This window comes from Parasteatoda tepidariorum, chromosome X1 (genome assembly GCF_043381705.1).
Source record: "Parasteatoda tepidariorum isolate YZ-2023 chromosome X1, CAS_Ptep_4.0, whole genome shotgun sequence".
In the NCBI taxonomy this organism is placed as follows: domain Eukaryota; kingdom Metazoa; phylum Arthropoda; class Arachnida; order Araneae; family Theridiidae; genus Parasteatoda; species Parasteatoda tepidariorum.
The window spans coordinates 68685542-68710424 of NC_092214.1; the positions used below are offsets into that span (position 1 = coordinate 68685542).

At 29.6% G+C, this 24883-nt stretch overlaps 1 protein-coding gene across 4 annotated transcripts in view; it reads left to right on the top strand.

Moving 5' to 3' along the window:
• LOC107451031 (BAI1-associated protein 3) overlaps positions 1–24883 on the top strand; it is a 344805-nt gene that overhangs the window by 202903 nt on the left and 117019 nt on the right. For all 4 annotated transcript variants that reach the window (XM_071187328.1, XM_071187326.1, XM_071187327.1 and 1 more), the window contains exon 7: positions 11421–11465. In XM_071187328.1, coding sequence (XP_071043429.1) covers positions 11421–11465 — 45 coding nt within the window. The remainder of the gene's footprint in view (positions 1–11420; positions 11466–24883) is intronic.

The window sequence follows — 24883 nt, forward strand, 5'->3', positions numbered from 1 at the left end:
ACAGATTTCCTTCAAAGCCTTTCTCCAATGTTCAATTAAATTTCTTTCTTACTGTTTTGAAACCATGTTAGTTGTAAATGGTTAAAAATAGTACAGTTTTGTGTTCATGATTTTTTAACCATAAAAATTGTAAACAGAGCTTCAAAACCTTAAGGGTGAGAATTGTTCTTAACTGCAAACTTTACGGTTAATTGGATGGACAGAGTGCTGCCAGTTATTTCACCGTAATTTTAGAATGAAAATTTTAGAAGTGTGTAGTACAGCATCTCAACCATTCTTGAACTTGTTTCTCAAAGGTGCATGCAATTCACGGTGATATTATGTTCTTTATAATCTATGCAAAATTGTAAAACATACAAAGGAAAAGCTTAAATTATTAACTCTCTAACTCCCTATAATTTTCTTAATATTATTTATAATTACTTAAGCTGTATATTTTATTAAACTTTACCTTTCAAATCGATATAAAATCTTTTCTTGGCAACAGTTACTTTAATATTAACTAAAAATAAAATTAATTCGAATTTATTCATATGAAAGAAATATTTACGGAGCTTATTCATTTTGTTAAATTACATGGTATGAAACTTTTCAGAACGAGGACAACCAGACTCTGATAAAAAATGAAAAACGGCGTGAAAACTAGATGATTTAAAATACCTCTTTTATTTAAGAAATGAATAAATTATAAAATCCTGAAGATAGTTTGAAACGAGAGAACTTTGTCTCGTTTATGTAGACTATACAATATTAGTTATTTTATAATAAAAGTGAGTTAAATTTAATTATACCTCTGAGTATAAGCAATCTTAGCCTTTCATTTTGCTATTAAAGCGCAAAAATAAATACTGTCTTACGTTTCACTGATGCATGGACCTTTAATAACTGGTGCATTACACATGCAACAGATTTTACGTGAGTATTTACTTAACTCAAGTTAGCCTTTTGCGACTCGAGCTTTAAATAATGGCTGAAATACAATTTTTACATAGAAATATGTAACATGGAAGAAAGTAAACTTATAAATGAAATAATATAATTAAAAAAACTAAATTAGTTAAACTTCATTATCTATTTCAGTTAGTTTCAATTGTTACATAAAAATGATAAATTTCAATTTTTAACATTTTTTACATGAGGATATTTTTACATTATATATTTTCAGGTTTTTTATGGCACAAAATTATCCAGACTCTTAGATATTTATATGCCACTAAATTTTCTGAAAGGTTACTTCAATGAGTAAAAAAGTATGGTTGAAGCTACCAGAATAGTGCAAAATTTATTGTGTTTCTGGCTTTAAAAGTGCACCAAAAAGCTCGGTAATTTTTACCGATACTCTATGAAAATGATGTTGGTAAAATTAGCAATAAAATATAGGTATATAGCATGTGATTCAATTTGATAAATGTAGTAAAATTTGGGAATCTTATCACGATATCTTAAAGCATCACACTGAAAGTATTTATTTGGTTAAATTTACTTTTAAATTTTGCATTTTTTACTAAATGTGAGGTAATAAGAATAATAATTTTGAAGACCAGAATTTACGGTAAACCGTTACCATATGAACGGGAAAAAATGAATATTTTACATGTCGTATATTTTGGTTTTTAATATCAGAATTATGTTTGGTTTTTTAACCAGAAATTACATTACCATATAGTACAGTAATTTTACCAGAATCATTTTTCTCCGTGTAGAATCGAATTTCTTACCGTTCTTAGGACTTCGTATTCTGGGTAGAAACTCCTACCAATGGAAGCAAATCCAATTATTTTTTACACAGACATTTGCTTTGCAAAAACATACAAACAGAAAAAAATACTTTTGAAATATTATATTTAAGTGATAAATCTAAACCAACTGTTTTTCAACATATTGGACGCTGGATCCGTCTTAAGGGGTTAATACAAAATAAAATGCTTCCAATGAAATATAAACTGCTATGAAAGTTTAAAAGATACAGGGGTTGGACAAAATAATGGAAACGTTTACATTATTCTGATTAATAATGTTTTGATAAGTGATTCTTTAAGAATTTATCAAGAAATACTTAAAGAATCATTTTAAATCCTCAGAAGTGCTTAGATCATGCGGTATTTCATACATATCAATGAAGTTTAAAGCTTTTAGAGTTTGAGTAACCGACAATAAATAACAGACCGAAAATAGTATATTTCAACACCCTGTGCAAGAAATATATCAATAAATTTGCAACTTGAAGCAGTTTTTAATTTATTTTATGCAATAATTGCTCAAAATAAGTCTACCTTAAATATTTATGGAAATATTGATACTTTTATAAAAAAAAACTAATATTTTTTGGTTATAACGTTAAAAATATTCAATAAAATTGAACAATATTTTTGGTGTAATTTAAAAAAATTACAAAATTTTTGCCTTAAATTTAAAAAATAAAATTGTCGGAAACTGCGCTAATATAAAAGCAATTTAAGTAGTTCTTTTACACTACGCATGGGGGGGGAATTAAAAAATTTCTGCCATAATTTTGTAGCGAGTAATATTTGGCAACTAATGAAAAAAGTCTGATTTGAATATCTTTGAAATATTAAAAGTTTCAAACAATTTTCTAAGTAGTTATTGTACTTCTTAAGAGAAAGATCAAAATGATAAGGAGTCTTCTACAAATATTATTTTGTATCACAAAACAAAATTGCACAACGTCCTTTAAGAAAATCGAAACAGAGGAATGGGTTTTCAATTTATAATGAGATAAAAATTATCAGAAGTCATTAATCTTATATGCAAATTTTGCCATCGAAATTAAGATGTTGAAGTGGTTCAAAGTTAAATACCACAGGCTGACACATCTCACCGCATTATATTTTTGTATAGAAAATTTTTATTATTACGTTGGTTTTTTATGCAAAAATGTAATTTCATTTCTTCATTTTAATTCATGATCGTCTTAAAAACCTTTCTTAACTTTTCTCTCTTGAATAAAACTCTAAAGTTTATTGCAGGAGCAATGATAATTAAGTTAAATCTATTCCAATTTTATGAAGCAATAATATTTTTATCTAAATAGGTAACATAAACAGGAAGAATGTCAATACGGAAAATCGTCCCGCATACTAACTAACTTGGTAAAGAAGAATCAATATCTAGTGCACTTTATGTTAATAATAATGACACAAAATATCAATACAAAGAAAGGTCTTAATTTTCTGTTAAGAAAAAACCTTTGTAATTTAGTTTTTCTAGTATTTGAAAAATTACTCCATCATATCATTGATAGGGATCATAAAAATATTGAAAAATTGTGCAACTAAAAATTAACAATTTTCTTTAAAAATATACTATTTTTCCAAACTGAATATTTAAAATATTTATCTTGTCATTTCAAATTAATTAACAAGGCTAATTTTACAAGATAGCATGTATAATATGAAGTAAAAAATTTAGTTAGGGTTTGAAACATTGTAACTATAATTTTTTTTTCTTCGCGAAAGATCTTCGAAAGCAATTTTAAGGGTAGGTAGCACCCTGAACCTTTTTCATAAAATCACATGAAATGAAATTATTTACAATAAGGTAAATAATTTTAATTTTTTTTACAAGCTTCCAAAATTCATTCATCCCATTTTTGTGTAAAAAAATAGTCACCTAAAGCTGATAAAATATAAAAGAGATTTTAAAGAAAAATCTTGTACTACATATAGTGTGTTCCAAGAATATTGTGACAAACTTCAAAAGGTTGGGGACATCACAAAAAATCAGAATTGCATAGCTACCCCGGTCGGAAACGTCAAAGGAATGTAGTATCATAGGTACAAGAAAGAGACGCAAGATTAAGATCATATGAAATATTTATTCGTCAAAGATATTACATGTGTTGTGGTAGATGATGTTTGAAAATATTACAAAATATGTTCAAAGTTTCCACCATCGCTAACAATTCATGGGTTACAACGTCGGGACATGTATTGACTGACTTCCTTATATAAACCCGAATTTTATTGGATCTCCGCAGCAGTATTAAAGCTTCTTGCAACCAGATCCATTCTGAAATCTACAAGTGTTGCGCACATAGCACTTTTAAGTGGTTTTTTTTCACCCCAATGAAAGAAATCCATGCTCTTTAAATCAGGAGAAAATGGTGGCAAGGAAACCAATCCGATTGATCATGTGAATAACACCACCTAGCGGCGAAAGAAGACGTTTCCGATCACGGGTTTCTATGCAAATCTGAATCCCTTATCTCCCCTTTAAGCTTGTTCCAATTATCTTAGGAGATCCGGCAGTAGATAATTTAATCACTTAAAATCTCATGAAAAGAGAAATCCGATGAATGCCTACTAAGATATCGATAGGACAGGAAGAAACATTATAATTGAGGTTTGCACTGTGTTTCTCACAATTCTCAATTGTCCCCTGAACAAATCATTTTATCACATGACAGTTTCATTCAAAATATGCAAAAATGAAGAAAAAAAATCAATTTTTGAAGAAGTTTACTCTGAGAATAAAGTATGGTCAAAACTACCATAATATGGTAAAATTTACCGTATTTTTGACTTGCTGGGAATGTCAGGCCCGGTTATTTTTACTGAAAAGCTTCGGTAATTTTTTGTAAAATTAACAATAAAAATGGTTACATAAAATGTAGTAAAATTTGGGTCATTTTAAAATGATAACTTAAAACATTGTATAAAAACCATTTATTCAGTTAAATTTATTTTTCAGTTCTGCAGTTTTGTATTTTTTTGCTAAATGTTTGGTAATGAGAACTATAATTTTGAAAATAGAACTTTATGGTTAATCATTACCAAATGTCTGGTTTATTTTGGTTTTGGAACAGTATATTTTGATTTTATTAACCAGAATTAAGCTTTCTTTTAAACCAGAAATGTCAATAACATACACTACGATATTTTTACCAGGATTCTCTCTCTCCGTGCAGGATTGATTCAGTGAGTTTTCTTACCCATTATTAAGAAATATATAATTTAGGTTGTTCAAAATAGTCATCATGAATTTCTATAATTGCTAATGCTTTTGTTCCATAATTCTATCAGTGTTTGTTTAAAATAAATCTGTGCGTTTTTGCTTTAAATTGGGTGAAGCACTTCTATGAAATTAAATTAGCACTGTACTGGCAATTGATAAATTTGTTTAAAAATCGTAATTTTAAAAGCCATTTATTACTGCTCGTAAGGTTTCTAAAAATAAAGCTTTTTATGATGTAAGAAAGAATAGCTCTAAAAAATTTTTTTCATCAACTTACATTTTTTGTTGTTTGATATCTGTAAAGAAAATGTAATTTCGACTGGAATTACATCCTACTTACTTTACGAGCTTTTGTCTGTATGCTATATACTCAAATTTCTCTAAGCTTTCCTCGTTTCTGACGAATCCGTTTCCTGGTATTTTCTCCGAGCAAAAATTTCGTCAAAGTGACAAAATTACTATCGTCACGCAATCAGGAAAAAGAATTTCGTCAAAATTAAAGAAAAATTTCATCATTTTATTTTTTATCACAAAAGGAAAACGCGCAGCGCTTATGTATCGAACTTCTCTAACATTTACTTTATCACGGGCACCATATAGTTAGTAGGATAATTGTCACCCAATCAACACAAGAAGCCTGATAGAACAGAGAGAAAAGCTACACCCATGCCCAAAGCGGGTTTCGTTCCCGGGATCTTCATGTTTGGAGGCTAACACCTTGACCACCATATATGCATGTTGCATATGCATGCATTGTCACTTTATTTTCGATCACAGAGTCTTTTTTATAGTTTAGTCATTCCAGTTAACAATCCCCCACAATGCACTAACTACTATTAGGTTTCGTAATGGAAGTTCGTCATTATTTGAGAGTTCACGTTTCGTCACAAATGACGTTATTTCCTGACGAAATATTTATCAAAATTAACAAAATACAGCTCAAAAATTGGTGAATAGTCAAATGTGAGAGTTTCATTTCTAAAAGTCTACTAAGCGTAAATAAGTTACATCTTATCACGAGTAACATTTGAAATACCATTGATAAAGAATTAATTTTTAATAAGTAGAGGTTTTCCGCTTTATTCTTGCGATTTTAAATCATTTTGTTAACTACAATAAATTCGGTTTATTTTCTGCATCTTTTCTTACTTAATTTAATCTCATTTTAACTGCAAGACATGACCACGCCTTAAAAAATAATTTAAGCATTAGACGCTTGTGGATATGGCATTGAATTATTTGTAGCCTGTTACTTTCTTACGTGCTTTTATTCTCTAAATTCTTTGCTACCTTAGGGCTTTTTAACCCCCCGTTTGATGTCACTTTCTTCTCACTGGATTTCTTTCCTTTTTTCCCAATTTCTTTTTCTTTTGAAAAGACCAAGGAATTACTTTTGATCCTCTGAAAATTTGACTTCACGCCCTTTAAAGTTAAAGTAACTTTTACTGCCACCTTTTACATTACTTTTAGATCTAATCCCTTAATATTTTATTCTAAGTTTGACAGCACTAAATTATTAATTTCGTAATATTTTCTAAGACAACTTAACTGAAGATTTCTGTAAAAGCATAAAATGTCAAATGTTTAAAGAAATACTTGACATAAATGCGTTGTGATAAAGAAATATTCCGCCTTTGTCTGATATTTGCAAATTCTTTTTTTCAAAGATTATCTTAATAAAATTTATTTTAAAATCATATTTAATGTGAATTAAAATATTTTATATGCCAAGAATGTTTAATCAAAAGGCTTTAATATGTAGCATTTTAGTTTTCGAAATTATAGTTCCCCCCTGATTCCCTTTCTCTCATTGATCAGTGCTGAAACCTGTCTTAAATATTGACCTTACCCCCTTAATTGAAATAGTTAAACCTCGTAACCATAGCCCCGCTACTGTTCCAGAAGCATGGTGAGAAGAATTCTTCATATAGACTAGACTGACTATAGAGGGCCAAAGAATATATCAGAACNAAAAAAAAAAAAAAAAAAAAAAAAAAAAAAAAAAAAAAAAAAAAAAAAAAATTGAGACATTTTTTGGAATGGTATACATATACTATACTTCTTTTAAAAAAGGCAAACAGCTAACTGAGAAATGTAATTTGCTCCACTTTAGAGTAATAAAAGCAAATCTTTCAGCAAAAGAAAAATAAAATACACAAGTTTACTCTCAGAATTTCTTTGCTGAAAGTTCAGTTTCCAGAATAATCCTACTAATGCTAAAAAACTCATAATTATTTCAAATCAATACATGGAAAAAATTCTATAAAACTTTCTGCATTAAAAAATTATTTATTATCAATTAGTAAATATTCCCTTATACCAAAAAAAAGCAAAATTTGTCATCTAATTCTCGAAACGAAAAGCATAATGAATGCGCAGCTTAATATTTTTGTATAAAAGTAATTTTAGCGAGCGATCCCTGAATTCCTCATTTAAAAATTTTATGAGATATTGTTGATTGGAATCTATTTTTTTTAAAATCACACGAAAGAGGCGAATCAATAATTGTGAAACTACAAAATATTTGTCACTACAATTGTCGAAGTTATTAATTACGCAAATCATCATCATAATATTTGATAATGCAAAATTGTTAATCGAGTTACATCAAGGTTGAAACAATGAATCCTGTGAGTAAGGTTAAATGCCTGAACCATGTATAAAATTAGCAGATGGTCCCTAAACTGGCATTATAGAATTTTACAATTTTTACTACAGCTAATAATTCAAGCAATATTGGATCAAAAATCCATATATCTTAGAAAACAGGAATAAGGACTATCACAAGAAATCAAACAAAAATCAGGAATATCAGGACAAAAAGCTAAAAAACGGGAGAAATAAGGGCAAAATATTTTTATCAGGAAAATCGGGATTACCGGGACAATTAGAAACGTTAAGCTAATACATAATTATAGAATATTTCTACAAAAATCAGGAATCATTAAAGAATACAGTTTTATATTCAGTGAAAAAAAATTGTTTAAAACTACAAGGTTTCAGTAAAATTTACCGTGTTCCTGGCTTATGAGAACACTAAAAAGCTTGCTAATTCTTACCGAAGAGATTTGGTGACGATTTTGGTAAAATTAGCAATAAAATACAGTCTTATAATGTGTGATAAAATTTGGTAATTTCATCGTGATACCTTTAAGCATGGAATAAAAGCCATTTATTCGATCAAATTTACTTTTCAGTTTCGTATTTTGTGTAAATGTGTAGTAAGAAGAATTATAATTTTGAAAACCAAAATTTCCGGTAAACCGTTACTATATGAACGGAAAAAGTATCAAATTAATGGTTTAAATACCGGATATTTTGGTATTATAACAAGAATTATGATAGTTTTTTACCAGAATTATAATTACTCTATTATATAATAATTTCACCAGATTTTTTTCTCCGAGGTGACTAAATATAATTGAGAGATTTTGCATTGTTCTACGGTTTTCAGCCAAGTTTAACGATAATGCTATTTGAACATTGCAACGCATGAGCAAAATTTCCCTACAAATCATATAGCATCGCTAAAAAGTAAAAAGTAAGGTTATATAGTTAAGTAAAAAAAAGGAAAAAATTAGGTAATTCTAGTAAACATGAGACATACGCTATGCAAAATCTCTCTAATAATAGAAACCAGCAATTCCATTTATTATTATTTTTATATTTAGGAAATACTATAAAGATGAAAAAGTTCTTGTACTATTTTATTACAGGGTATTGATTAGTCCCAGACAACATATGACATTTAAAACAATCATATGAATTCATATGATGTTACTCATATGAATTCACTTTTTTTCCCATGATGCCAATAATTTAAACTAACTTTGTAACTACATTATTATACTATACTTAAATTTATTCATAGGAAACCCAAAGAAAAGGTAAGAATCGTGAATTAAAGTGAAATACCAATATAAATAACTTAATGGAAATTATGTGTCTTCACTGTTTATGAGATGAAACAAAATTCCCAGATAACTTGATTAAGCTTTCTAATTATAATTCATTATAAACATTTTAATACCTTTCTACTTTTTCTGAGAAAATGCAATCCTAATTGATAGGAATTCTTGAAACTTTAGGCATGAATTATTAAATATTTACCTTATTATCTATTCTTAAAATTTTTAACTTTGCCTATTTCTTGCTAAAGTTTCTTAAATGCTAATTAAATTTTTAATTTACAAATTTTCTCACTTATATGTTTCGAAAAGCTCTTATTATTTCTTATAAACAGCATAACACTAACATAAAAGTTCTTATTATTTTATTCCTTCTATTAAATTATTCAAAAAGTATAATATACTTTAAATAAAGATCCTAATGGTTTAATAAATATTGGATTGCTGTAATTGAAGTGAGAAACGCAAGTAATTTTCATAATGAGATATTTGCGTTCTCTACAAAAACTTGCGAAATGTTTAGAGACCATTATTCTCGACTTATTTACAGAAAAGACCAGGATGAACAATTTATTTATCAGATTTATACAAATTATTTATAATTTTCAAACATTTATATAGCAATTTATATTTTTATTCTCTAATAATACATTTACATAGAAGTTACAACAAATTAAATCAAAATTGTTTCCTGCTGCTGCAACTATGGCTTATTTTCTATTAACATTCAGTTGTTTTCAATGAGAAGTTTTTTTTTTCAAATCTCCGTTTTATACTTTTTTAAATGACATTTGAAATCAATATTTGTCGTAATGTACAAGTTTAAGTACGATTTGTATAACAGGGGTAAATGTTGCAAAAACCCTCCAAGAGAGTTATCATGGTTAAAATTGCATTGGGATCCATGCCAGGAAATGTCGTCAATGGACGCTCCCCTATTATGAACTACACTGGTGTAAGAAATTAAGAGAATTTGCAGACTTGGTAGATTATCTCTAGAACTACTGGGCCGATTTTAAGGAAATTTGATATACATATATTGTAACCATATAAAACTAATAACCAATCAACAATTGTAATAGACACGCTTGATCGTGCGTAACACTCGTTGGAGTCGGAAGGTATGAAACAGCGGTTGCAGAATAAACAAAAAAAATCGGTTAATATTGGGTATGGTCCCCTCTTACAGATATACAGGCCTTACAGCATGATTGCATGTTCGAAATAAGGTAGTTTATCATTTCCTGCGGCAATTGGTCCCACTCAACGCAGTTTAAATTCCCAGGATGGATCTCGGAGGGGTCTAGCAAGTTACAATTTCCCTCCCTAGAGCGTCCCAGACATGCTCTATAGGGTTGAGGTCTGGAGATATGTCTGGCCAAACCATTCGGCGAATATCCTCGCTCTCAGAAATTCGTCGATCAGAAGAGCTTTATGTTTCCTCGCATTATCGTCCATTAAAATGAACTCAGGGCCAACTGCATCCCTGAAAAAGCGAACATAGAGCTCCAAGACCTCATCTCTATACCTCATACTAGTCACAGAGCCTCTTTCAAAGACATGGAAAGGTGTGCGGCAATCCAACATGATACCTGCCCAGACCAGTAAACCTGCTGCGCATAATGGTCGATTTCACGGACATTGGAGGGTAGGTAGTGGGTCCCTGGTTCTCTCCATATGAACTTGAAGCCAGAATCTGTGTTCTAGCCGTCGTGGCTCTTGGACGACTTTGACCAGGCTTTCTCTCGATGGATACGGTATCCTGGAACCGTTTCCATAAGTTACACATGACGCTGGGCGTTAAATTGAACTCTCTGGACATGAGAATGGCCTGCTTTTGGTCTCCCCACAATTCGCCACCTCATTTCATCATCTAAACGCTGGTGGTTACTCATTTTTACTGTTACAATACCTATTACTGCAGAATAACACCAAGAAATTTGCTGACATGTGCTGGCGAGCGAAATGTGTCTTAACTTACGCAAACGTACAACGCCTGTTTCTCTACTGGCTCCGCCTACACACACGTGTACGCTCGGCTACTTGATATACAAGATTCGCATTTTTGTCTAGAAACAGTGGTTTTACATTCAGTCCAGTTCTTTTCCTGAAATTCGATAAAATATGCAAATTTTCTTAATTTATTTCATCAATGTATTTATGCGTGTGCTTCTGAACAGATTATAATAAGAAAGCGCCCCTAGCTGTATACGACGACTCTTCCAGACACGGGTTTCTATGAAATTTTAATCCCGATAATGGGTCCTAACTCCACTAGAAGTATGTCGCAACATTTACGAGATCTTCTGTTATATATAGCATTTTGAAACTTATGCACTTTAACAAGAATAGACTAAAAATGTCATTAAAAAATCCATAGCTTTCAAAGAGAAAATAATTTCAGATTTGAGATTCCCATCCCCAAATTAGGCAAGAACAAGTATTTGTATGTATTAATTTTTTTTTTCTTTTCACCTATGTAATTAATTATTTAATACATATTTGAAGTAAATTTTATAAATTCTCCTTCTTTTTTAGGGATATTGATCATGCACGAACAGATAGATTGCATCTGGATATTTGGTAAGAAAAGTTTGTTTGTTTGAAAAATGATCTTAAATTGTATTAAAATATTATAAACTATATCGCTCAAGAATTATAGTAAAAACGAGAAACTTTCATAACTGCGATTATAGTGACACAATTTCAAAATTGTTAAATAGCAAAGCAGTTTTTCTCATCAAATCGTAGTCCCCACAGTGAAACACTTCTAAATTAGTAAGAACGATATTTTTTACACGGGTGTGCTAGATTTTATATTTTATTTCCTAAACGCCGTTGAGCACAGCTGACCCATTTCTGAGTTAACGCCTATCAATGTTCAACTCCATAGACTTGTAAATTTGAACCCAACCCAGAAGACAAGAGAATTCCTTTATCAAGTATTATAACAAACTAGCCTTAATGGCATTTTGATGGAACTAACCCCCATTTGCGTTATATGGAGAGGAAAATCGCACACACTAAGTCCGACGGCAGGCGGATTTTAACCCACGTTCTATCTATCACTGAGGATATTTTATGTCAGCACTGTGGTCGATGCGAGCTAGAGCAGAATTCGTATCAACCAGCCATCACTGAGATTGGAAACTGCGTTGCCTTATTGGGAGGCGAATGCTCTATCCCCTGAGCCATCGCGGCTCGATGGTAGATTGAGATGAAAAATGCATAATGCAACTCGCTGTTTTTACTTCTTTTTTCTCGTTCTTGTCAGAACGTGTTCAAAGCTGAACAGCTGACCCGTAGAAAAACTATAAGTGACTCTTTTCTTCATCGTTGTCTAGTGCCGGGGTTTAGTATGTTAAAAATATTCTTTCAACTACATTTTAAATTTTTGCTGTAAATATTACGCTTTCATGTAAAACCGTTTTAACTACTCTATAACACGCATCTTGTTATACTTTTACGCAAAATTTTAACCCCTTCTCTTAAACAGCATATTTTCCAGGGGGTAATCACTGTAAAGAAACCAGTTGTAAACAAGATTATTTCTGAAACATTGATACATTTCAAATTCCGCTTTTATATAACTTGCCGGCTGAACTTATAATAAGCTTTAAGATGATCTCAGAATTGCAAACTAAAATGTTAAATGCTAATATTTCTATCGGATCTCTTACAAAATGTAAAGTTAAGTGCTTCTTTTTAACTAATCGTAAATTGTTTTCATAACACTAAAGCAATGCTTATTTATATATGCATTATATATATATATGCATTTTATATATATATATGCATTATATATATGGATATATATAATGCATACTTAAACTAAGAATAGATTAAAAGACAAGATGTTGTGTATTTTAAAATATGTGAAAAAGCGTTTCGGTTTGAATAATGAATNTATATATATGCATTTTATATATAGTATATATATATATATGAGCAATTCTACAAATAAACGCCAATTAGGCGGCCAAAAAAAAAATTTCAATTTCGGAACTTTGATTAAAATTTTTTATTTTTGTTTTTTATACTAAAATATAATCTTATAGTGCGAAATCTCTATAAATACATATTAGAAAGACATTATAATATTATATTTATGTAAAAATCGTTTTATCTGAATAAATGGCTCAGATTTATCTGAGTATGTCAGAAAGAGTATGTCACTTTTAAAGTATGTCACAAAGAAAAAATTTCATGTTCACGATTTTTTCGTGCCTTTCTAGGGTGTAAAAAAGAAGAAAATTCATGTAGAAATAGTGTGCCCCCCAAAATTTTTTGGATTTTTTTTTGGCCGCCTAATTGGCGTTTACTTGTAGAATTGCTCATATGCATTTATATGCATATACTATTTGTATAATGGCTTTGAATTATTTTTATCTATGACTGTCATTGGTCATGTAATCTTTTTTTATAAATTTACTAACAGGGCAGAATGGCAAGTTTGCGAATGCGCATCATCTTGCTGAAAAAAATATTTCTGTTACATACATGAAATTAAATTAAATGAAATTACTCGTGAAATGTGCTTACTTTTTTGATTATTTGTTTCAAACCCAGCTTAATCCGTTTTCAAGCATTTTATTAATGAGGACTAAATGTTGACTCAAATTATGCGCAAACATTTCAGTTAAATAAATTTAAAAGGTATTTTTGTTAATGTTAGTTGAGAAATTTGGATTCTAACCATACTTTATCGATGAATTACTTGTCTCCAAAGAACTGGAAACAAATAAATAAATGAATAATTTATAAAAAAAAAGACAAACAAATCTTCAAACAAAATAACATTATTTGCATCTGGATAGTTCGATTTCATATGAGCTTTAAAAAATAACCGATAGTTCTTTTAGCTTAGAATAAATCCTGAAGGGAAATATAAACATAAGACTTACAAATGCTGAAAGAAATAGATTAAACTGAACTACTTTAAATTTATGAATTTCTTATAAGTTAAAAATCATATTTGGAAGATAAAAAGTACTATATTTACTATTATAATCTGAATTGATATAAAAAGAAATTGATTTTCTTTTCATTTCTCATTAGTGTATGGAAATATTGTATATTACATTTTAGGAGTAAAATCTTTTTTATACATAAGAAAAGAGATTAGTTATGCTATAACTCAATAGCCCTCCAAGGGTATTAAAAGATTTATCTATCTGATAAAGTTCAGAAATATTTTGGATGAGTCCGGCTCTATAATTTTGTTCAAGGCTGATTATAAAAGTGCCATTAGCAGCTAGAAATAGACACTCGCCAATCATCACTAAATGATTTCTTACATTGCATAAGGTAAATGCTACTTAAAAGACTTTTAGACTAGCTAGTTTTATGATAGTGGGTTACATTTTTATATTAAGAAACAGTGTAATTCTTTGCTTAAATTATTACATTGACAGGAATATGAATTGATGATAATGTTAGAAGAATCTATATAATGTTAGAAGAATATATATCTGATGATAATATTAGAAGAATAGAAAAGAATCTTATATTGTTAGTTTTTTAACTAACTAAAAAATTTGTCAGTTTTTTAAAACTTTAACTATTAACGAAGGTCAAAAACGATTTAGACCTCTTTTAATACTAATAACTAAACTATCGGTAGATTGACTTGAATTGTAACATTTTTTAAAATTTTCTTAAGCCTTAATTACTTATACTGATAAATTACTTTTCATGCACACTTAGCAGTATTATGGATTAGAAAAAGTGTCTTAACCAATTTCATGCTGTGGTATTAGATACCTTAATGTGGTTGCCGATGAACGAGTCAACTCACAAAAATATCTAACTATTACTATATATTTTAATAACATATAATTCCTTAATCTAACTAGCGGATCACTGCCGGCTCACACCGAACACACTGCTGATAAAAAATCTTCCCACAATTAGACGAATCACGAGTAAGACTCGTGTTTTTCCTCTTCATGTAACGCAAATGCGAGTTTAAGTCCAAAGCGTAGGCGAGTCTGTTCAACACTTGATCCGGGTGTTAACTTATATTCTGGGTTTGGATCAAGAGCCGAGTTTATTAATAATACATAAATCCGTTATGAATCTGCTGTTCAACGTCTGTAATGAAAAATAAAGAAAAGAAATTGTATATCGAATTAGGATTGTTGGAAATCTCTACGTCCATTGCAATTATTTCAAAGTTGCTTATTGTGACTGTTATGCACTCCATCTAATTTAGAGGGGAGCTGTATTTCATTATCAGTATTACCACATTTATTATCTTTATTTGATATTTTCAAATGCTAGTCCCTATTTCTTTGTTATTTCTAAAAGACCACTTCTATCAAACGTTATTTTTATACTAAATTCAATAAAAAAATTTTAATTGATTAAACTTATGGCATGCATGCACGTTTTTATACATTAAAATGATAATTGCACTTAGTTTAGCAGCCTATACCACAGATAATATAAAATGTGTTCATGTGTGCTCTTAAATCATGCTGTTGTAAATGAAGATAATACGATTAATATTTTTAATACAATGAAATACTTAATGAACGTCACATAAAAATGAAAACAATTTATCCATGTAGATTTTTTTTTTGACCCTCAGAAAACAATTATGTTTTCTTAAAGTGGCATGTACACTTACAAAATATGATCTGTATTCTGAAAATATGTGAATTAAATGCTCATAATATGTTATATTTTTAAATGCTCAATCATTTTATATAAATGTTTTAATGCCGAAAAATTCCAAAATTTATTTAACAGTATATAATTAAACAGATGGTAAATAATAATTTTCATTCTCTTATATGGATAAAATGTTGTAGATTACTGAATGGCGCTATACTACGTCTCGATAACATGACCTGTGATAAACTATCGCACAAAATTTAAGCGTAAAAAAACTCACTTTAATAACTTTTAATATAAATGTCAGATTTTAGTGTAATAAGATGTACTCTTAATGGCTTGACAGCTTAATCTTAAATAAGTTAATTAATTAGTGGAGGCAGTAATTAAAGTTACGAAAAAAGACTCAAAATCATATTGTCTCTCTCTGAATAAACATGACTTTTGTTCGACGGATTTGGAATCTAGACCCTTAAAATATTGAAAGTAGCTGCAATCTAGAAAACATGATGTTAATAGTTAGGTCAGAAGATAATTCAAAAGTTTGAACTACTTTATATCATTATTTTGCCCTCTCAGTAAGGTCATATTTTTAAATTTTTGTTTCTCAAGTACCATTTAACCGATTCTTTTCAAATTATGAATATTGTCACTTTAAATTAAGAAAGTTAGAAGGGTGCAAAAATCTTAATACGCTGCAATTTCAAATATTTTGACCAACAGTAATTTGACTAACAAAAAATAATAAATAATAAGAACATTTTTAATAAAGAATTGCCATTATATGAATTAGTTTCACAATTTTGCGTTAAAAAAAATGTCATGAAAAGCTATGTTTCCCCAGAGAGAGTAAATTTTAAGCTTGATTTCCTAACTCTAAATATCGTCTACCCAAAGTAATTAGTATATTAATTAATAATTAGTAGTTAAACCCTCAGCTATTAAGATAGCATATTAAAATGCATTTATTCCGATCATAATATCAAAAGTCATTGAAGTGTTCCATTTTTGTCATGTTAACAGAAAGGTAAATTAAAATAATTTAGAAGAATCGTAAAGGATTAATTTTGGACATTCATAAAGGTAAGTGAATTCAAAAGACTGTAAAAGACATAAGGCTGTAACTGGTAAAAATGTCTGAGAGAACTGCAAACTTCCTAGAATTTTAAACAGGTAATTTTCTCATTTGGAGTATCACTATATCAACTGTGGTTTCCTTAAAATCAATAACACTTTTGATCTCACACGGAAGCATTTCTATTAAATGGAAGCATTTGTATTAAATGAAAGTATTTCTATTAAATGGTAAGTTATAGTTTCATTTCGTTTTAAATTGATTTTGATTTTTAGTTTAAAAAGTTACCGCGACGATAAGTAGCGTGCAGAGGTTTGTGAACGTCCAGACTTTACTCTAAGATTAGATGTTCTATAAAAGAGTAGTGTCTTCATTGGAGACATACACAATGTAATCATGCTATCTTCCAAAACACTGAGGTAGGAATATGAATTTTCTGAATTCCATCTTTAATTTAAAGTTCATCATCATATTGAGCTTCATCTTTATAACTACCTTGAATTTCATCTTTAGCTCCAGTTCATCTTTAGCTTGAGTTTCATCTTTAGCTTGAGTTTCAACTTGAGCCTCATCTTGAACTTGAGCTTTATTTTGGGATTGCGCAACAGCTTAATCTTGAACTTGAGTTTTACTTTTAACTTCATTGTCAGCTTGAGCAAATTATTTAGTTAAAAATTTTTCTCTTAAGTTTCAGTTTTAGTTTGAGCCTCAATGTGAGCTTCAGTTTGAACTTGAAATTAAGCTTTATGTTTATCTTCAATTTCAGCTTGTGGTTTAAATGGAGCTTTATATTCACTTTTATCTTCTTGAACCTCAGATTGGGCTTAAGCTTTAACTTCTTCTTGAGTTACAGATTCAGCTTGATTTTAAGCTTCATCGTCATATCTATCTGGATCTTCATCTTAAGCTTCTCTTCAGCTTAAGCTCAATCTTCAGCTTGGCATAAGATTAGGCTTAAGCTGGGGCTTCAACCTCAGCTTGAGCTTAAACGTGGTTTTTGCTTTCAACATTTAAGCTTTATCTAGAGCATCAGCTTGAGCTTGGAACTCATCTTGAACTTGAAATTCATCGTCGATTGAATTCCATTCGTCGTAATCCGCTTTTTGAAAGATATGGACAGACACACATTAGAAAGGTATCTATGAATTTATGTATGAATTAGGCTCTAAACTCATATTTTAACTTTTTTTAAAGTAAATTCACGCGCATTTTTTATGTATTTCATTTTTTACGAATGATAAAAAGGCATTTCAAGCAATCCATGCTTATTTAGAATTTATTTTTTCATACAAAAATATAGGTAATTTTTTGCGAGGGAAAAACGGTGGAATTGCCCATTAACTGAATTGTGAGATTGGGATGAAAATCAAGAAACAAAACCTTTCAATTAGTTCTGAAATGTTGTTTTTCTTGTTTTTATTTATTTTTATCAGGCTAAAATATTAAATAACCAGCTTAACACTGAAAAATTATTAACAATCGACTCCATAAGAACAGGAATAAAAAATGAAAAGTACAAGTGATTTTACCAGTGGTAATTTTTAAAAAAAAATCAGTAAATAGATTAAAGCAATTTTCAAAAAGTGCTTGAACTATTGAAACTATGATAGAGAAATTTTTATTTATTAGTGTGTCGCCAACTTAGAAAAAGAAAATCTGAACAAAAATTGAAATATTTGTTTTACGTATTTGTGTTACGTATTATTGAAATAAAGTTTTTCGATTCCTAGAAAGATAGATTTCTAGATTTAAACGAGAAATAGGGCATGAGAAACAGAGGGCGAAACTTCTCCCCGTCATTTTTACAGGAGCGAGAAGTAAGAGGTAAAAGTAAGCTCAAGTTGCTAGCTTTTTAATTTTGTTTTATTCTCAATAACAGAGCGAGAGAATGATCGGGGAAATTATAAAGCAAAAAATATATAGCTATAAAATTATATGGCTATTATTTTAAATCGTAACCACTTAGTCATCGTATTATTCTATTTTGTTAGTTAAAATGAAAATTACAAAACTGTAAAGAAAAAACATGTAAGATATAATTTTTACGAACACAGTAGTTTGAACCAATAGGATATAAGCCGTGTGTTTATAATATATCATAATGCAGTTATTACAATAATTATCTTAGCGTTGGCAAAGAGCTATTTACATTCGTTATATTTCGTAAATCAAAGAAAATAAAGTATATTTCGTAATGTTTTAAATAATTAAAGAAAAGAAAACATTTTCGCGAAAAATTCTATGAACTAAAGTTTTTTCTCGGCTATGAAGCTTGAGAAACGGACATTATTTTTCTTCAGACAATATTAGTTTTCGATGCAATGGACATTATTTTTATTGTAAGCATTTTTATTAGAGTTCATTAGTTTTATTTATTAGAGATTTTAGCATTATTTTTATTATCAAGGAGAAACGTTTGTTAACTTTATTTATTTTTATTATTTTTATTTATTTTACACATTTATACAATCATTACCATAACACCCAAAACCGCATGCTTAGGATTATTACTTAGAATCTCACATCAGTGAATTGATACAAGGGCGCTCGATACTCTAAATGAAAGGATAAATTGCTGAAGGCAGACTCATATGTATCTGTAAATACTCAATGGTAGTCACAGTATGTTCATTTATAAGGTTAAGGAAATATGCTTTGTGAAATTAATAACTTTATAGGAAATTCAAAATGAGTCTATCCATGACTACTATTAGCCGTAATCTTGTTATTACGCTTTATGAGTAGTATTAGATCACACTGGTAGAAATGAGGGTAGAAAGGAGTATAGTGCTGCTTTCTGATATGGAAATGGTGTTGTTATACTGTGATGAAGAACAAACCGTCCGGGATATTTTGAATTATTGAATTCACGATGTCTAGTGGTCCAGTTTATTTTAAAATTTTATGTCTCTAACATTGATTCGTAATTTAACTATACCTATTTAGCCGTTACAAATTAAATGAAAATCATTTTTTCAGTTCAACTTATTTAAATGATTTTTACTTAGTATTTATAGTCTGTCAGACATTAAGAAGTTAGATAAATCTTTAGTAGTCAGTAGGGTATATACCGTTAATGCTAAAACTGACCTTTTTTATGTATCTTTTCTCAGTATCTAAACAAGGTATTGCTTCAATTTTTTTCACAGAATATTTACACATACATGTTTACACTGTGATACATGTCTTTGGCAGAATTTTTTTTAAAAAATTATTAGCAGAGGACTTTTTAAAAAATTCAAAGTTCTCTGTTCATAATTTTTTTAAAAATTTCTGCCAAATATATGCATTTATACTTATCAAAGTGTAAACATCTATGTGTAAATATTCCGTGAAAAAATACTGTGTGTGTAACATAAAAAGCTACAATTAATCTTTTTATGTTATCCTAATTAATTATTCTAGTCGAAAAACTTTCTCACACTTTTAAAAGCCACGTCCTGTTCTTAAATCTATTTTTGACTCAAGTATGCATTTAATTAAAAGCAAGACATTTTTCCTTTTGCTCTCTGTGGGAAACGCTCGACCTATTTCATAAGCCAATAGCCCCCCCTCTTTCCCTAAATTGAAACATTTTACGGATTTACTTTGAAAGATTTTCCCTAAGAAGTGCAACTTTTCATACACACACTATAAAAAATAATTGCAATTTTTAAAATTTAAAAAAATTTTAAAAATTTTAAAAAACAACGAAAACGTATAAATTTGTCATCAGCTCAGATGAATATATACGCAAACTGGTGCTTTCTAATATTGTATCGAAATGGCCAAAGCAAAATACGTATATCAATGCAAAATTGTGGAGCACCAAAAAAAAAAAAAACTCTTTTGAAAATAAAACACATCAAGTAAAAAATTCAAAAATTCATGAAAAATGCAAATATAAGAATATATATATATATATATACANAACGGTTTAATTTTAAAATACTAAGTATTTTAACACAGCAAACGATTTTTTACTGATTTACTTCAACTTGTTTAGCGCAGAATAAATTTTAAACAGAAGAGAAAATGGAGTTGACGATAATAAATGAACTAATGAAAGTAAATAAACAGAGCATCGCGAAGTTCAGATACATCGTTGTCAAGGAGACCACGTAATCAGAGTTCGTCCACAACATGCATATGCACATTGATAGGAAACATTAAACTGGTGCTAACGCCGTTAAGATTCATATACCGCATAAAAATAATTCGCACAAAAAAAATCGCACAAAAATAAAATCGCATAAAACCAATCGCACAAAAACATAATCGCATAAAAAAGGACCGCACAAAAACAGGTCTCACTGTATATATAAAATATCAGTAGTGTAATTATTACGTTTTCTAACTTTTCACTACAATATATCAACTTTTTTTCAGGTATATGAGACATATTTAGTTATTGTTTCTAGAATTTGGTTTAGTCTTTGCTGATAATTCTATTTTTTTCTTACATTTTTAAAAACAATTTTATAAAATTAATATTAGAATAATCAAAATATACTTAAGAACATAGGTATAAACGCAATTTAAATGAACTGCATTCATTGATTTTAGTTAACAAATCAGCTTTCAACGTTTTTTCTTTTGATTGAATTATTCAATGGCCTATGATTGACATGGATAGATTATTAAGTATCCCAATAATGACCGACAGTTAAATAAATTAAAGGAATACAAAAAAAGAAGAAATGGAAATGTACGATTCATTGCGTTTCGCTAAGGAAACCAAGTAATTTGTTCTCACTTATTTCAAAAATTAGTTACTAAGTTCGCCAACAATTGGCGCTATTCACCGGAAAAATTCTAAAACAATGTTGTTTTCTCATGTATGTCAGACTTTTCAAAATAAAATATACGCGTATGTATCTTGTTTTTGTTTTTTGTTTTTAAATTTTTTTTTAAAATCTGCATCACGTTTTTATTGCAAATAGTTGCCATTTGAATAACATCGTTTACAAATATTTTCACTTAGCAGCGCCACTTTTTATGAAATTTGTAACTAATTTAAAGCTCAGTGAGAATAAAATTCGTGTTTGTTTTTTCTATTGATTTCTTCAATCGTCAGATATGTTTATGACAGTCAGTATAATAAACATGCGTTAATAATTCCAGCGATTCGCAGAAAATTAATTTATATTTTTTAAAATCATAATTCATCAATTCTGATTAACATATTGCTTGTATTGTTAAGTGAATTGAAATAACCATGAGCCTGCCTCATATTTGAATAAATTATTTTGGATATAAATTATAAAATTGGTAGATTTTATAAATTTGTAATAACTTTTGAAAAGTAATTTATTAATTTTCTTATCATCCTAAGGCTGCTTAAGAAAAGCTCTAATTTATATTTTTTTAAAAAATCTAATTTTCTCCTTATCTTTTATTTTCTGCTGGGCATAGTATTGAACAAGTTAATGGAGTTATTATAAAATAAACACTTTAAAAAAAGATTTAAAGCTCTCGGCAAGCATTTGTTTTGCTTCAAGAATTATGGATTCGTTCAATAACCTTAATTTTCCAAAACTAAGGAAGTTTCTTTCTTTCCGTCCATCGAAGAGAGAACTTAATTATAGAAATAATTTAAAACAGACTTGCTGAATATATTTCTCTGCTTTATTTTCTACTTAATTCATAAACAAAGAATTGATAAATTCTCTATTCTAATTTTTTTCCCCTTGAGCACAATAACCTTGGAAATTTGAAGCGCATTTAACAGTAAAATATTTTTAAAAAATTGCATTACGATATACAGGATCCCCTCTGAAGTCCGTGTTCACCCTCTTAACTATTTTTACTCGGCCCCAGCTATAGCTCTGAAACTGGTGTTCAGTAGATATGCATTACAGCGCCACCCGGGAGAAAACTATAGAGTTGGATTACTATCTCGAAAACAGTACGAGGTAACTGGAAAAGTGAATAACAAAGTTATAGAGTATCACAGATTTGGTCTGAAGAGACAAATTGCAGACATTAATGGTATGAAAAGGACATTTAAAATGTACATTTCGCTACTTTTCGCTCAGTGATCTGGCGAAAGGTTTTTAAAAAAATAACTTTTTATCGCAAGATACCTTTATTTTCTTTGCAAAAAACGTAAACAAAGTTTGAAAATCGAAAATGAAGGAATCTTCGGATAACAAAACTTTTTTTTTATCCTAATATTGTTTCATCACGTTCTAATGCAGGTAATTCCAAATAAATAAATGTGCGTTTAAAGTGTTCATTACTACTCATAAATGTCCACAACGTGTCTATTCAAACCAAAATGATATTACTCTAAAATTTTATTTCACTTTTTTACCATATCTCGTGCAGTTTTTTTCTCCGTTAGCTAACTCCGCAGTTTTTTCACCAGGAGGTATTATAAACGATGCTCTCTTGTAGCGCACAACAACTTTATTACATCTGGACACCATTTCAGCTACAACCATTCAAAAGAGATTTCGAACTAAAGTGGGCGAGCGCATGTTGCATAATCGTTAATTTTAGGATATCAAGTCATTATTTTCTGTAAAGTAATTTTCATAATATAGGGTCATAAGACTAATGGTTTTTAAAATTTATAACGAGAATAGAGTTGATGTTAAGCAATTATTGCTTCAAGTTTACGTAACAGAGCATAAATATTTCCACCCAGAGCTCTTGGTGTTAGCTCAAATAATTTCCTATAGAGGACACTGCATGTCCTTTTTTACCATCAGCTCCACACTGATCGTGAAAACACGGTTCCCAGTAGAAAGCCAAAGTCAAACATGATTGGCAGCAGCCGATGAACGGGTGAGGGCCACTTTGATTTGCTGCGGAAGAACAGAGGTTGCACGGTATCAGTCGTCGTTAATCTTTTATATCGTAAAGTGTTTGATTTTGCACTCACTTCGTTGAACTTCCAAAGTGGGGGAGCCATCCCCCTTACAGAGGATCAAAACTGTGATAGTAGGTCTTCGGATCATTCTTACTAATGTTTCCTGACTATCACCAACACCCCATTGTGCAGCTCTAGTGGAACGTAAATAAAGTACTACTACTTGGTTACCATTGCATTTTGATGTACAAAATGCAAAATAAAAAAACGGATCACCCTAAATAACTTTTGGTCTAATGATTGGATCTTCACGTTCTAGGATTTAATCTTAATGGTTTGAGGAGGGGATCTCAAATATGCTATATAATTGGTGCAGATGATATTTTAAGTTACGAAATCAGGCACTAAACATGCTTTCTCTGCATAAGCATACCTTTTTTTTTTATTTATTCGGATTTCTGACCCCCAAAATGTAGGGGGTCTCAGTAACTTGGGAAGTATGCTCCCAATAGTTTGGTCAAGAGTGCGATCTAAGGCTTGAACCACATAATGTAAGTTTACTCTTTGCGTATTTTGCCATATCACGAGAACATTTTAAGTAAATTTAAAAAATTTTGGACACAATTATAAATTCGTTTATACAAAGAAAATTCCATGCAAACAATATATTTTAGCAAATATTTATTATTTCTAATTATTTTAATTAATAAAAGTCGAAAAAATTTTTAATTGTAAGGTAGAAAATTTTTTACATCATTTCAAAGTATGTAATTTTACATGGCAGAATACAAAATTTGAGCGAAGAGTTACTGAGAAATCAAATTTAAAATATAAATTTTTTTTAAGAATTTGATGTTTCGGGATTATTTGCCGGATTAGCCTCTATTAGTCGAATTTCACTCAAATTTGTATTTTGCCATGTAAAATTACATACTTTAAAATGATGTAAAAAATTTTATACTTTACATTTAAATATGTTTTCGACTATTTTTAAAAAATAATAATAATAAAACAGTAAATATTTACTAAAATTTGTTTTTTGCGTGGAATTCTTTTTGGATAAACGAATTTAATAATGACTGCAAAAATTTTTCCATTCGTTTAAAAAGTTCTCGTGATATGGTGAAATACGCGAAAAGTAAAATTAACATTATGGGGTCAAACTTAGGATAGCTCTCCTGACCAAACTATGGGGACCATATTTCCCAGATTGTGGATACCTCCTATACTTTGGGGGTCAGAAATCCGATTCCATCGAAGAAAAGGAATGTTTATTCAAAGAAAGTATGCTTTTGTGTCGGATTTCGTCACTTAAAATATTGTGCACACTAATTAATTAGCATATCACCCCCTCGACCATTAAGCTTGTGTTATAACGTGAAGAACCGATCATTAGATCAAAAGTTATTCTGGATGGTTCGTTTTGTTTCTTGCCTACTGTAGATACGGCAACGGGCAACGGTAAGTATGAACACGAGAGCTGTTTAATGCTTTTAGGTTTCCCATATATAT